The sequence below is a fragment of the Labrus mixtus genome, chromosome 20 (assembly GCF_963584025.1).
Source record: "Labrus mixtus chromosome 20, fLabMix1.1, whole genome shotgun sequence".
Classification (NCBI taxonomy): Eukaryota; Metazoa; Chordata; class Actinopteri; order Labriformes; family Labridae; genus Labrus; species Labrus mixtus.
Genome location: NC_083631.1, coordinates 7,041,902 through 7,057,697, shown reverse-complemented (window position 1 = coordinate 7,057,697; position 15,796 = coordinate 7,041,902). Strand labels below are relative to the sequence as shown.

Sequence of the window (15,796 nt, the reverse complement as noted above, 5' to 3'; positions counted from 1 at the left end):
AGAAATATTTGAGCAGAAGTCAGATGTGGCTAAGAAATGCAGAGACAATATGGCGGACACCGTAATGGCTGCAACAGTAAAGGAATATAATCATAGTGATGTGAAACGCCAAGCGGTTAAAGCTTGTTCTCAAACAAGGGTGAACCTTGTGCTGTTGGCCTTCACCTGCGGACGCGGAGTCAGGCAGGTGCAAAGGATCGGCAGTTAGCTTGTGCTAGCTTGATAAATTGTCAGCTTTTTCCATTACTACAAATGTCATATTCTCGGGTAGCTTGCAGGGTAAAAAGATGAGTAAACAGTAAAGAGTAAACATACACGCTAACCCTGCAGTAAGTGTGCGCTTCTGCTGGCGATCATTGCAAACAGAAACAGAGCGCCACTCATTTTTTTTGTTGCTAAATATCTAAGAAAGTCGGTTGTTCTTAAGAATCAACTTCATAGGACAGGTATGCACACACACACACACACACACACACACACACACACACACACACACACACACACACACACACAGGGACTTTTACTTCAGTAAACTGTGCTCCTTATGTACAAAATAATAACTTTCAATATCAACATTAAACACAAAATATGCAAAGACTAAATATTCTGTGATTTTTTTAAATTCTTGGTAGGAGTTAAGGTTTACATGAAGAATTACATTCTGAGTTTTCTGTGTACGTGCTCTAACATTTTATTTATTCGTTTGGAGCCTTAAAGCAGAGTACATTTGCAGAAAGCAGAGCATAACTCCGAGGCTCAGTTTATGCTGTGAGGACACTTTTTATGGATCTCTGCTGCAGGACTGAAGTCACCAGGGGTCATGAACACTGACCTGAAGTAATTCTCTCTCTTTAGACAATCAACGGTTCAGATTGACTGAAGAAAATCCTCAGAGAAAAAGCAAATGACTGCATTGATTGAAGCCTATTATTACAGATGATTATGTAATCCTGTTCCTTTTTGTTGTCCTGTGTCATCATTCTTTTGTTGACCTTTTGTCGTATTTATCGACGCTCATTTATTGAACCGTGTTTGTTGTAATACTGAAGTCTCATCGTTAACTTAAAATCATTTGACCGCCCTCACATTTAGAGATGATGAAGCCGTGTAGCTGTCGTGTTAGCTGCTAACCATCATGAACAGTTTTACATTAAATGTCTCCCTGTGTTCAACAGTATGGTGTTATTTTTACCAAGGCCCCAAGTCCACTGAGCGCTAGCGTCTTTTTTCAATTGTTTACAATGAGGAGAGAGTGTTCTCAGCAGAAAGAGATTGCCTGGAGAAAAAGCGCAGCGCCCGGCGTCTTTTTTTCCAGGCGTTCCGGCCGCTCTGAGCGCTTAAGTTGAAAATCTTTAAACTTTTCAGAAAGGCTCTGTTGACATCCCTTTTCTAAAAAGTATGTTAATCCCCATAGTTTTGCCTCCCAACCGATCGTGTCTTGTAGCCTCATCCTCCTCTCTCAATGTCTGATCGAGAAATAAACGATCTCAAATGAAAGTGTCGGTCATACAGCGGCCGTTGTCAACAGACTGTTGTCATAGATACGGGACAGACGTGCAGTGCTTCCTGCCTGGAGAAAACACTAGGTGGACACGGGGCCTTTGTCAAATACTAACGTCATCTAGGTGTTGTCATCAACGAGCGATGAAGGTTTTATGATTTACCACTAATAGCTTGCACTGTTACATTTTCATTGTTACCATGAATACCTATAAAAAATGACCCTCTCTGGACCTCCAGATATCCACGGGTTGAAGTGAATATTTGACCTGAATGAAAATGTATCCAGCTGTCTGTCACAGTGGAAACAAGTAGAAAATGAAATGCACGTTTTTTGTTACTCCAACATCCTTCATATAGAGACACAGCTGCTGGAGATCGCTGTATCCGTATAAAATAACTTGTTTTTTGCACGATTTAGTAGTGAGTGCTTCAGCAAACTAATCTAATCCAATCTAATTAATATTTATAAATCTCAGCACTGTTTAGTTCTCACTCTTTAGCAGTTTAAAATACTGATTGTCAATTTGCAATCAAAAAGTAAAAGTCAAAACACAATCTTCAGGGGAGTCTATCCGCAAATCAGCCGTAAAAGCAGAACGATCACCAGGAGTGGAAATCTTAACCTATGTAACATCGAGGATCACAAACAAATACAAAGGGATGTTTCTTAAAGTTACAGCAGGGACTGAGCTCTCCTGTAGGTTTGAAAAAAAGGGTAAGAGCAAATATTAAGTTAATAAAAAAAACGATATAGGTTGTAGTTTACCCAAAGTACCCCTCAGCTCTTAAACACACCAACAAGGACGTAAGCTTTATCATGTAAAGACAATATTTACTTTTTTTTAGCTGCATCTGTGTGTCTATCACAAGTGTCTTCATGTTCATTTTAATATTTGAATAACTTGAACTAAAATCAACGGACAGGTTGGAAATCAAGCTTAAAAAAAACACTTTGCACGGATGCAAACTATTTAGGACGGTATAAGTCATTAAAGGGCTAAAGGGTACAAAACTTGTATTTTCTGTGATTTGTTCCTGTCGCATCAGCGGTGTCTAATCTAAGGTGTCGGGCTCTGCGTCCATGCAGCTCTCCCAGGGGTTCCGCGGCATGTGGGGCATGGAGATGAGGAGCAGGGCGCCTCCGCTGAGGATGAGGAGGGTGAAGGAGGCGCAGGCGCAGGTGAAGGACCAGGAGTAGTAGTATTCAATCCAGATGGTCTCGTCGCTGTCAATCATGCGTTTGACAGACTGGCGCATTACCTCGACAGAAATGATGATGCAAAGGCCTGCGTGCCAAAAACAGAGAGAAAAGCAGATGCTTCACTTGCAGGCGTGGTGATTGGTTGTCAAAACAGTTTCATCATATTTACACTCAAAGACTGTCAGTTTTCTTTTACTTTGAGTCTGTGACAGTACGAGTGGCGCTCTTATCTACTGGATTATATAACCACTAGAAACAACAAAGCTTCATGTTCACTGTTTAATTTGTACCAGGATCACATGGACACATCTCAATCTAAGTTAAAGTCTGAAAACGGAGAGATGGTCGCTCCACACGGATCCTGACCTGTGATTCACACTGTGCGACACGACTGACCTGCAAAGGCGAAGAACATCCCAGCAGGCCGGAGCAGGTAGTCCCGCCCCTTCCCGAAGGAGAAGATGACACAGAGCGTGCCCAGCGTCATGAAGAACAGGGAGAAGATGGCGATGGCTGCTGCGGAGATATTATACTCTGAGGAGACACGGGACATTTTACAAGTCTTGAAAAACAATGAGAAGAAAAACAAAGGAAGGAGAAAGACGCAACAGCAGGACAAACAGTGACGAGGAATGAGATACTGAGAAAGTGATGGAGGGAAGAAATGGTGTTTAAAACCTGTAGGAGCAGAAGGGGATGTTGCGGTGTCGTTTGCATAATAACCGTACTGCACTCAGGCAAGTTATGACAAAGATAATTAGCCTTTAGATTAGCCTCGCACTAAAAGCAATCGCCATTTATCCAAACTGGCAATAATGCCACGTGCATGACGGATAAGATGCTGCAGGCTTATAACAAGATGATTAGAACATCTCCCCCTCTCTCCTCCCCCCTGCCTCCTCTCCTGTCTGGTTGTTAGATAAATAAAATTCAGCTTCTTGCTTATACTCCCACAGAGAAATTATCCTCTGAGCGTCTTTTTTTTTTCTTTTTTAGCACCCTGACTGTGGAGAGCACCAGGTGTAAATTAACTTTACACTCATTCTGCGTCTGTCTCCTAAGGCTGGGAGTCTGTGAGAGGATGCTTGTGTGAGAAAAGATGGCAGTTATTTAGAAATTTTATTATTTTCTGAAACTATTTTTGTTTGCAAATTACTTAGTTTACTTAGATTACTTAATTTCTGTATTTTTGAATAAACTATATGGGGCCCCATATTGACTCCTGAGGAACTCCGTATATCCATGCACTTACAGCATCCACAAAGTTAATTGATTGACATTGATGATAGTATTTCTTTGTACAACATAGATTTCTTTAATACTGAATGCAGAGCACAGACCTTATAGCTGGTGAGAAACACTATTTGTTTCCAAGTATTCCAGCTAATGTCTTTCAGATTCACAGTTGCTGAACATTTCCTACAATGTAAATCTTTGTCATTGATCTATAATTGCCTGCCTTCAAAATATCTTTGTGTGTCCCCTCACGCTTCTCTGTGTGTTATTGTGTGAAAGCTGAATTGCTGGGGAGCGAGCGCAAGAACAGAGAAGCTGTTTCCTGGAAACACATTTTCTTTGAAAGCGGCAATCTTGAAGCCGAGAAGATGAGAAGATAAAAACACCAGAACATTGGAGCAGATTTCATGGGCCAGTGTGCACAAAGCTTAATTTGTGCTCAAGTGCTTGCTTGTTATTCTGAACACATGCAGTACACTATTTTTGCATGAACATATTTTTCTCAATTCCTTTTGCAAATGAGTTATGGAAGGTAGGAATGAGTAGGAAACCTGGTTGTAGTGTTTGTGTGTATTTTACACCCACCTTTCTGGGTCTTGACTTCAAAAACTTCCGCTTCTTCCCCTGAGGTGAAGTGTTTGAAGTAGGAGCAGTTTTTTACTGTAGAGAACGACAGGGAGAGAGAGAGAGGGGAGAGAGGATGAGGAAAGAGGGAGATTAAACATGAGGGGTGGGGGGAGCAGGTGGCTCAGGTGGTATCTGAGCCCTGTGAGACTGAATTACTCATCAGTGAAAAGTTTTAATCTCTCAGTGCATTCCATGAAAGACAAAATATAGATATGCAATTAATGACACTCACTGCTATTCAAACAATAAGTCTTTAGGTTGGAAATCTTGCTTTCTGTGTCACTACAAGCCCTTCTAATCATTGTGTTGCATTTATTTAGCACCTTCAACTCCTTGAGTTTAAGTCAGCACAGTCAATTAATCATTTTAATATTTAATATAATAACTTTACGTCTTAGATAAAAGTCCAGAAACATTTCCTGCCAGGAAAAAACAAATGTTATTGGAATAAAAGGTTGCAGTATTTGACAATTTTTTTATTTAAACCTTTGACAACATATGGAAAAGTTCTCATTATGGATCCAATATTCACTCATTCATTCACAACAAATATGATTTAAAAGCCTTGACTGTCATAGTACTAAACTCCACTTAAAAAATGATTACTATCACAGCATGTTGGACCCTGATGTTTTGATTTGACAATCTTATTAGCTATAAGTTGTGGAAATAATACATTGATACATTCTTAGCTCTTGTTAAAATAGACACTGTAGTTATTTTAATGAATTATTTGTAGGTTTTTCACTTTGTCATCAGTAGCACTCGATATGTGTCCATGGATACACCAAAGGCTTCACTCAAGAAAATGAGAGGTATAGAAATGACAGATGTAGACAGAGAAGTTAAAAAGTTGTCAGAGGCATTAACACTGAAATAAAGATACCAGAGAACTTCACACAGCAACTACTGTACTGTACTGGTTTCTTCCCACGTCTGCTCTTTGATTGATGACATTCTTTTTAAACACCAACGGCAGAAACTGAAGGACAAAGTGTGTTATACTACTCTCTAAGTACGTCATGAACCAGCTCGCACAACTGTTACCTTTCTCCTCTGCTGTTCAATCAGATGAACGTTCAATACTTCTCCCAAAAAAATCAGAGCCGTGTCATGTGACTAACTTTCATCCTGAAAGTCACAACTATCTGTTTTGTTGCTCATCTAAAGCTGACTTAAAGAGCAAAGCAGACACATATCACTGCACCTGTACCGTCCTAACTATGCAAATGGAAGTAAACATTTGTTTCATCCTTTTCTATTTTATTCTTCTCTGTCTGTCGTGTTTGCTCTCAGGAATCAATGTCCTCCCATTTCCTCACAACAATGACACGTCTGCACATTGTTTGTCCAAACTTTTCTCCTTTGACCACAATCTTCCAAAAAAATTCCCCTTACAGAACAAACAATTCCCGGGTGCAGCTATTATCCACTCATCCATCAATCTGTTTGCTGTCTGTAAAGGCAGATGGGCGGAGAGGGAGGGGGAGGGGTCTAAAGGCCAAGTTAGTTTCCCCTCTTTCCTCCACTCAACAACCTTTCTCGCTGTGATTAAACCCATAAAACAGACTCTTTCTGTCCACGCAAAGACGGACAATGTTTGGGTGCTGCCTGTATGTGTGTGTGTGTGTGTGTGTGTGTGTGTGTATGTGCACCAAGCAACAGAGGAGATGTTTGTTACCCAGGATGAGAAAGACTCACTAAACAGGTAACCTAGCAACAGGCTGCTGCAGGTCTTGGCGAGTCCCATCTATTTACCCATGTACAGGCAAATCCGGATGACTGTGTGAATGTTTATGTGTGTGTGTGTGTGTGTGTGTGTGTGTGTGTGTGTGTGTGTGTGTGTGTGTGTGTGTGTGTCTGTGTGTGTGTGTGTGTGTGTGTTACATGTGAGGGGATTGACAAGCTGGAGAGAGGGGGAATAGGAGGCGGGACCACAGTGCAGCCCAGATCTGTAAATATATTATTTTCATTAGCGCTCTCTCATCAGGTGTGTGTACCTCTGGGGCTGAGCTAATCAAAGCTAATGTGTGTTTCTCTGGTCTCTACCAAGACAATTATCTGCCCACCTCACAAAGACGGAGCAGAAGGACCTTTGATGAAAAGGAAGCTTCAAAAGCGCCTCCAGTTATGCGCTCCATATCGATGCATTGAGAAGATTCACACAAAGAGCAGGCAAAGAAAAGGAAATAAGATAGTTATACCCCCCATTGTAAGTTATTCCCAAATCCCCATGCAGCGGGCGGTGACATATTGCGCTGGTACATAATTTGGAGCAGAGACATGAAGAGATTGGAGCTGGGGGACCCGTGGAAATGATGCTACGCCCCTTCCACTAACCGAAACACACATTTATAATAAAGCGACAAAGGGCGATACAGTCCACACCAGAATAGATTGTTCTTGTGTCAGTTTCCTGTTTATGGAAAGTTTATGGACTGTTATATTTCACGTTTACTCTGCTTACTCTGCCTATCCGGTTGCGAACAATGAGGAGCCTCATTTGCAGACAGCGCTCTCAATTGTGACTTTTTTTAATGAAATAATTAAGTAAAACAAAACTGAGAAAAATGAACACTGTGACATGAATCAGCCATGACACCTCTGTAGGAGGAGGCGGGGTTTATGACCTGTACTGCAGCCATTCAGCAGGGGGAGCTCTAAATCTCTTGGCCTCACTCCCAGACAGCTGTTACTACATCCATCTGAACATACAGTCTTTGGTAAGTGACCATGCATACTTTAAAAGACCACTGAATTACATTAAAACTGTTTTTGTGGCTTATTTTCAAATATTATTTAAATTACTGAATTTGGAAATACTGCCATTTAGGACTAAGCAATTTCCTTTGACAGCACTTTTGGTAAAAGTGACAAAACATTCCCTAAGTGGCACACATTTTTAGCAAAATTGCCAGTGTAACAAATCGCATTAACTGCAGGCTTGCAGAACTACCTCTTTCAACACAATGGACTTCCAAGGATCGTGTCTATCAGCTTGCACATTAAGGTCTATGGCTTGAACCTGCAGCAGCCACCCACCCCCGGCTTTAAGAAGAAAAATTAGTCATGCAAACACAGATTTAGTTTCAATATTCTTCAATCTGCAGTGTACACCTCTGAAATGAAGGCCTATCAATGCACTTGTCATTGTTAAAGTTAAGCCTACTGAACGTACATGTGTGTGCTTAACATTCATGAGAAAGTGTTAAATACTGGAGAGTTCTGCATCAAAGTTATTCAGTGGAAGGAGCAGATCTTTGATGATTTAGGAAACCGTTTTACCAGCAGTAACGACTACGATAAAGAATTTGGAACCAGATTATTGGAGCTATTATGCAGAGCTGTTGATGCATACGTTGTAAATGGATCTTCAAAATGGTCACGATCACCTGAAATTTTGTTGCAACAAAAAAAACAAGATAATTTTCAAGCTAAATTCCAGCCAAGTGGCAGGAACAACAACTTTGAAGTTCTCCAGAATGGGTGGTCAGAAAAACAAGACTCTTTGTTTCCTATGTTCTTTATCTCAGTGCTGAAACAAAGCCGAGATTCACACGGATTTCATTTGCAAATGTTTTCTGTCACTGTTTCATTTCTCACTGGCGGAAAAACTGTAAAACTTTAAGTTCTGTTTTCAAGGTTTTCTTTGTTTTTAAGGCACATTTAACTATTTGTAGTAAATCCACAAAACGAATGCAGCCTTATCTTTTTGAAAGTTAAAGATCTGACTGGTATCATAACTTTAGTGGACATCCACTGTGGACATGTGGGTGCGTATAATTGACCTTGAAGTCTGGCTAATGGGCAGATTTCGTTCCGGGGGGGGGGGGGGGGGGGGGGTGATTAGAACGAGGTATCGCCTGTCATTTTAGTTTCACTTCTTTCCATTAAACTCTGCTGCCACCTCCTCGCTTTCATACCCAGCTTCTCCTTCACCCTTTCCTCTGTCTCCATCACACCTGTCGTCCCTCCTGTCTCAGTCTTTTTGCTGTTCAGTTTCTCTTCCGGCTCTGCTTTTAATTTAGTGTTTCATCTGCCTTTCCCTAACTCTTAACTGAATCATAATGTTTCAAAGACTTCTGTGCAAACGTTCAACATTTGCTTCTAGAACATGTTTTTTTAGGCGACGGCTGTTCTTTTTCTAGCAGAATGACCGACTAATTCTGGGTCAATGTGAACAGGGTGGGGGGTGGGGGGGGGGAGGTGGTGGTTGTGGTGATATTTGAATTTCTACTCCACCAGGAGCTTTGATAACTGGGACACATCAGCACAGGAGAGTCATCATGGCTCGGTCCTGTGTGTGCATGCGTGTGTGTGTGTGTGTGTGTGTGTGTGTGTGTGTGTGTGTGTGTGTGTGTGTGTGTGTGTGTGTGTGTGTGTGTGTGTGTGTGTGTGTGTGCATGCATATGTGTGTGTGTGTGTGTGTGTGTGTGTGTGTGTGTGTGTGTGTATGTGCATGTGTGGCCTGACCTTTTTCATTAAACTCTAAACAATAATGAGTTTGACTGCCGCCATTATACTCGGCACACACTCCGTCATAGCATTTTAATCTGTAAGCGATGGGAGTAGTTATCTCTGAATATGTATTTTCTGTTACATTTACATAATTTGGAGTGATTCATTTTGATTTTGAACTTGTTTTCTGAATACTAAACCTGCGACAACTCCTCCACAGTTTGACTCCGCGCTGAAGGAGCCTAACTTGGCAGAAGAGAGGGAGACATTTTGGGCATTTAGAAATGGAAAACGATGGCTCGAGGGGCTTTTGTGGGTATACATTTGAGGACAGCAGTCAGACATGGTGTCACTGAAAGATGCAGAGGAGGAGGAGGAGGAGGACGGTTTGTTTTGAAAGTGTGAGTGCTCTGGTGGTAATATCTTTCAAACTCTAGAGCCAGGAAACAAGTCGTCTGACCACTTGGCTGCTCTAAAAACATCCCTCATAATGAACTCCTCTCCCTGTCTTCTGTGAGCACATACATGTAGGAGCACACACATGCACACAAAAGCATCATTCATGTGCTTTATTTCCCAGCCGGGCAGCGCGATGGGATCCACTGAGAGGTTTCGATGGATATTCACAGCACTCAAGCTGTCATGCGTCATTTTTGTGGGAAGCTAAATCTGAGTTCACCACTCTGCTTCCGTGTTGCTATACAACCTTTTTACAAAGGCATGTGTAATTGTGCCGTATATGAAACAGTGTTTGTGTGTACGCGCCTCCTGACGAATAACTCCCCCTCTGTTTTGAAAAATGCAAATTTGTTGTTATTAAGTCCAATCACCACTGCTTGCTTGGGTATTCTGTTCATCAAGGATGCAATCTGTTATAGTGCACACTCCATCAACTCGGGGGGTTTTTAACACCACCCTGCTTGGCTTACCACTTGACCTACAGCGCAGAATAAACTGAGAAACATGTGAACATGAGTGGTGCTGGTATCCACTCTGATCAGGTGTAAACTCAGCAGCTGGTTGCTTTTGGAGTCCATTCAAAGCGTTAGAAAACATACATCTGAGTCTCCACACCTGATGCATTCAGAAACATACAACAGTATGAGTGGATTCTGCACGGCAGGATGAATGCAAACGAAGCTGAAATCTTAATGCTTGTTCAGAACTCGGAATTGTAGGTTTTAAATATGAATATTAAATATATACAAACAGTTCAAATCAGTGCATGATGCATCCTTTTTTCATGAGTTAGTAATGTTTGTCTAATTCAAGGTAAGCCGGTATATTCCATTCAAACACTGACTCGCTTTAAAAACATTGAATTTTTCACATTTGACACACTCTTACATTCATTACACGTGTGGAATTGCACATTACAGAGTTTCATTTCAAGATTTGATTTTCAGCCTCCTGATGACATATTATGAATACTTTGCTGCAGGTTCCACTTACCCCCCATCACTCTAGCTGAGTGTGGCCGTTAGCATTTTATTTGTGAATTGGATGTTTTCCGCAACATGGCTCATTTGAATAGAAATAGGTACATTTTTGCCTAAAATGGCTTTTTCTAATACGTGCAAACAGCATTGGATGACCAGGACGCGTTTTGCTCTGCAGTGCAGTTTGGGTTCACTTAACCCTTTGCATTTGCTCCGTGAATCATGCCATTTCATTGTGGCTCACTTCCACAGGTTTAGCAGCTGCAAAAGCCGTGCAATCCTTTTTTAAATTCTCCTCAAGGTTTATTTTACCTCTAAGCCTTCAGGGGAAAACTAAAGAAAGAGTAGCTGTAGTCACTCTGATACAGACATTGTCAAACTAAACCAATCTCAGACTAACAGGCTGGGTGTCATTGGAGTTTCTGCTATGAAGGAGTTTATAGGCTACATGCCTTTTGTTCCCCAGGAGGTGGAATCAGCTTCCCCGATAGATGATGTTCACTTAAATCATTTTGTGAAGGTGGACAAGAAACTAATCAAGCCCACCACAGTCTAGGCCCTGTGAGGTGTTGTCAAAGATAGCAAAGAGAACTCGGACATTTGGAGACACTCACTGATCCATTTCTGGCAAACACCAAGGCCACAAATGGAGAGAGACGAGCTTGTATAATCAAATCTGTTGAAGCTGGCGTGGGAGCAAATGGCAGAGCTGTGTCCCTACATGCCAAAATCACCGGACCTTTTTCAGGTAATGTGAGAGAATGACTCATTTCCCCTTTAAACCAAGTGAAGAAACAATGTTGTGGTTGAATAAAAAGCCAGTGGGAGTCTCTCACAGAACAGCTGCACACCAAGGGAGGGATCACTGATCTGAACTCCCTCAGCTGCTGGAGGTGAGACAGGTGACTCGTCAACAACAATGAGTCCGTCACATGGCTTGGCCTCCAGTCGTCATTATATAGAAAATACTCACTTAGAACTTGTTGATCATGCAGCTTGGTGAATAGATCTTAGCTTCAAAATGTGACTTTCAACTACTAGTTTTGTGTCAGAAAGGTTACTCTTTCAAATCACCAAATCTAGATGTCTAGGTTTGAAAAAGAGTTCATGATTTGGGTTTTAAAGAGTGCATACATACATATATGCACTTGTTTGGTGACTTCAGCAAGTTACATTACCATATAAGACATGACCTTTGTCAGTTACCTAACTACGGAGTCCCTAATAGCTGAAATTAGGGAATTGGAAAAAATAAAAACTAATGTTTCTGTGCACCAAAATCTAAAAGCTAGCCCATGTTCACAAGACAATTTCTGTGTTCATGAGAAAGATGTGCACGCATGAACTCTGTGAGATACAGCCCAAAGATGGCAGAAGGCCATTAAGCTCGTCCAATGAGAGAAAATGGAAGAAACTCTCTCGTGCACACACAAGACTGTCCAGTGATCACGATAAACTTTCACTTGCTGATGAATATTTTCTTGTGGGAACCAGGAACTGTCTTGTGCACAGACAGAATACCTTCTGGTAAGCATGGTACACTTTCTTTTGCTCAGGGGATAGTTTCTGGTGTGCACATGATATTTTTCTCCACTTTTATTTAACACAAATTAAGACTTGGTTCACATGTGAGAAAGTTGAAGTTTGACCCATCCGTCATCTCCACCCTCCTCGCCATCAAACTGTGTCACCTAACTTGGACGCAGCATCAAAAATGGGCTTACAGACAGGTTCAAGACAAGACCTTGGAGATTAACGACAGTTTCATATTTTGAAGCTGCTGTATTTTACAACCTGTCTGTTTGATAAATATGAAGCTGCAGCCAGACGCCTGTTAGCTTAGCTTAATGTCAATCCTTCAAACACGGTAAACAAACCATCCCTGCACCATCTAGAAGTGACACATTTGGAAGTGTCCAGAAATGAGAGTTACATAAATTGAATCAAGCTGCAGCATTTGATGTGTTTTTCATCAATCTTCATCTTGAGTTGCTTCTCAAAAAAAGCTGTTTGGACTCTGCATTGATACAACACTTCTTTGCGGTTTCCGTCAGGTGGTGAAGGCTATAACTGGATTGTTGCTGAATCTGTCAGCGACAATCACTCACTCCTCATGAGACTGACTCGTCCATGGAGGAATACGATCTCAAAGCACTGGTCTTCTCAGATCTCCTGTCTCCATTTAGACCGAGCAGGTGTTCTGGAAGCCCTCATCGTTGTCACATTTCCTATAACAGGCTGCTGTCACAACTCTAGTCTGCCTCCCTTCTCTTTGAAATTCCCCGTCCTCTTCTCCCGTCAACTGAGGCATCCCCTTCCTCCATCAAGCCCTAGCAGACTTCACTTTTCTTCCCCAATCTCCCTTCATGCCCCCCTCAGTTCCCTTCAGGTGCATACTCTAACTCACGAGCTGGTGCAGGAAGCCACACTTCATTACGGCTTGTACTGATCCTGAGGTACGGGAGCTGGAGGCTAAGTCAATGATCGAGTCACAGCGAGATCTGTCTGTTGAGCTGCGAGGCACGCACACAGCCAGGGGCCAGAGAGACACTCTTCATCCCACTGCTGGCTCTGTTCAAACAGGGCTGATCATTAAAGCTACAGGGAGATTTTGGAGGACTTTGAATACGAAAACCAAATGCTTAATTTAATTCTTTTTTTTAGAATCACAGGAGCCCCTTTCACACGTGCACTTCTGGAAAACATCTCCAGGTGGGCTGCAAGAGATAACGCAAATCTATGTATTCATTGACCCAGACTCTAAGCGTGTTTACTTGTCAGTCCTCTCAAATCCCATTTATAGTCCAAGTGAGACTATGTGTGAACGCAGCAGGTAATAATGTGGAACCCTCTCTGAGAGCAAGTGTTCACAATCACGATCACGTTCTCTCGCCATGTTCCAGGACATACGTTTTTCTACTTTTGCATTTTTTATTGTGGAAACTATTTGACTTGTGTTGAAGTGATTTAACTCTGAGAATCTGCACCCGTCACTGAAGAATATCCTCCTACTCCTTCTCCTGCATGCCTCACTCCCCTGAACCAAACATGATGCACACTGACAGTCGCCCGCTTTGTGGGAAACGTGTGAAAGGAAAGTCTGGAAAATGTCAGGAAATTTAGTGTTGTGGATGTGTCAGGGGTTCATGTGTGAAAGGGGGATTTAATGAATGCATTGTTATGAAAGAACTTTCAGGATAGACTTTGGATTCTACTTTCTTCATAAAGATTCTGCAGCAGGCACCATTTTGATTTTTTCCTGTCGGTACATTGAAATGAAGTGAGTGTTTTGCCCAAAATGTTGTGAATTTTAAAAGTTAAGATAGATCTCCTGGGGCGCTGATGGCCTTTAGCGGTTAGATCGCTCCCCAGGATATTGTCCTCCAATCGGGAAGCTCGGGTTCAAGTCTGACCTGCGGCTCCGTTCCCAATTCCCGCATGTCATTTCCTACTCTATCCACTGTCCTACCTAAACAAGGCAAAAGCCCCATAAAAATATATTTTTTAAAGTAATATCTCCTTACAAGTCTTACATTGAATATGATCAAATGTAACTTTAAATCTTAAGATACGCCGCGATCAAGACTGAACACCAAATGTAGACGTTACAAAACATCTCATGATTAGTATTCAGAGTCAGACTGAACGCTGATAAACACGTGAGTGCTTTCTGTAAAAGATATAGGAGTTAAGTTTAATAAGAGCTGTGAGGTAAAACTAATTTTTTATCTCTCATCTAACGTTGAGAGTCCATCAGCTCGGAAGGAGCAGATCTTTGTTTCCATCACGTTCACGGTGAAGTAGATAACAGCCGTTCTCCTCCATTAGGCTCTTCACTTCAGCTGTGCTTAATTGGCTTAATTGTCTTCCTCTGTGGAACATAATGATAGTTCAGTGTGAAAAATGGCCACAGAACTGTTATGCAACATCCATGTACGAGTTGTGTGTGTGTGTGTGTGTGTGTGTGTGTGTTTGAACGTATACAAACACAGACTCAAATGTAGAGAAAACCTGCTTCTCTTCTTTTACCGTTAATAAAAGTAAAAATGTGTTTTTGTGAAGCGTTTCTTTTTAAACCAGCATTACAGAGTGCTTCACAAAAACACATGAAAACAAGGCACTGGTGGCGCAGTGGTTAGAGCGTGCGCCCCGTGTATGGAGGCTGTTGTCCTCCGAGCAGGCGGCCCGGGTTCAAATCCGACCTGTGGCTCCTTTCCTGCATGTCATTCCCTGGTTTCCAACCCTGTCCACTGTCCTATCTCTATAATAAAGGCACAAAAAGCCCAAAAATAAATCTTAAAAAAAAAACATGAAAACGAAACATTAATAAAAAACTGAAAATGATGGTTGACAAAAAAAGCATAACCAAAATGTTGAACTCCTAATAACATCCCCTTCAAAAGCATCATTATGTAAGTGTTATATGTGCCAAGGTTGGATGTTTCCTGCGCACTATAGAAGATTAATGACAGTGGGAAGTACTGGAAAGTGAAAAAACAACATGCGTCAAAGTCAAATCTTCAATCTTGCTTTAGCTCAAAAGTCATTACTTTCCGTTGTCTTGGTCTGCGGTGACCTCCATGCTACACTGTAAAAAATAAAGCAGAACTACAGGATGGATTTGTCTTTACCAATTCTTAGTGTTTCTAAATCTGACCAAAGAAGCATTTTAATTCAAGCCAGCAGAGGTGCTTAAAAAGATAAGAAAAGACATTTAACAATCAAAGTCAGAATATTTTCAATGCAAAGAATACGCGTTGGTCACCTTGACTGTGAGCATTTAGAAGGATAAAAACCATCCAACAGACGCAAAGATCAAAAAATCTCCATACCTCCGGGTAAGCTGATGGGGCCGCAGCCTTTGCCCTGAGGGTCCTCCTCCACGATGAAGATGATCTTTTTGCAGAGTCTCCAGAGGCCAAAGTGGGCCGCCTCGCATGTGGCGTTGAGCCTCTCCACCCGAGGGCTGAGCACGGCCCAGTGGTCGGTCACCACCGCCGCCAGCATCGCCGACATGCCCACGACGATCACCACGGACGTGATCTTCACCCTGGTCGCCTGCTCCTCGAACATGTTGCTGCACCAAAGTTGTGGATCTGTGTGTGTGTGTGTGTGTGTTGTGTGTGTGTGTGTGTGTGTGTGTGATGTGTTTGTGTGCAGCTCCTTGAGGTCGGGCGTTGACTCCAGAGGTTCCCCCGTCTTGTCTCCAGCTTCACTCCGCCTGATGTCCTCTCGTCTCTCCTGTCCTCAGCTCTTTCTTTCTCTTTCTCCGCCTGGTGCCTGGTGGTTGGCAGAAAGGGGCCAGATAACAGTGCCCTAGTTTCCTCCTCGC

General features: G+C 42.1%; 1 protein-coding gene across 1 annotated transcript; it reads right to left on the bottom strand.

Moving 5' to 3' along the window:
- Positions 1-883: 883 nt before the first annotated feature.
- LOC132954485 (voltage-dependent calcium channel gamma-1 subunit-like) lies at positions 884-15,796 on the bottom strand. The gene is made up of 4 exons (XM_061027040.1): positions 15,297-15,796; positions 4,526-4,600; positions 3,101-3,238; positions 884-2,789 (listed from the first exon to the last, which is right to left on the bottom strand). The coding sequence occupies exons 1-4, from the start codon at positions 15,535-15,537 to the stop codon at positions 2,557-2,559; spliced, it is 687 nt and encodes a 228-aa protein (XP_060883023.1). The 5' UTR covers positions 15,538-15,796; the 3' UTR covers positions 884-2,556.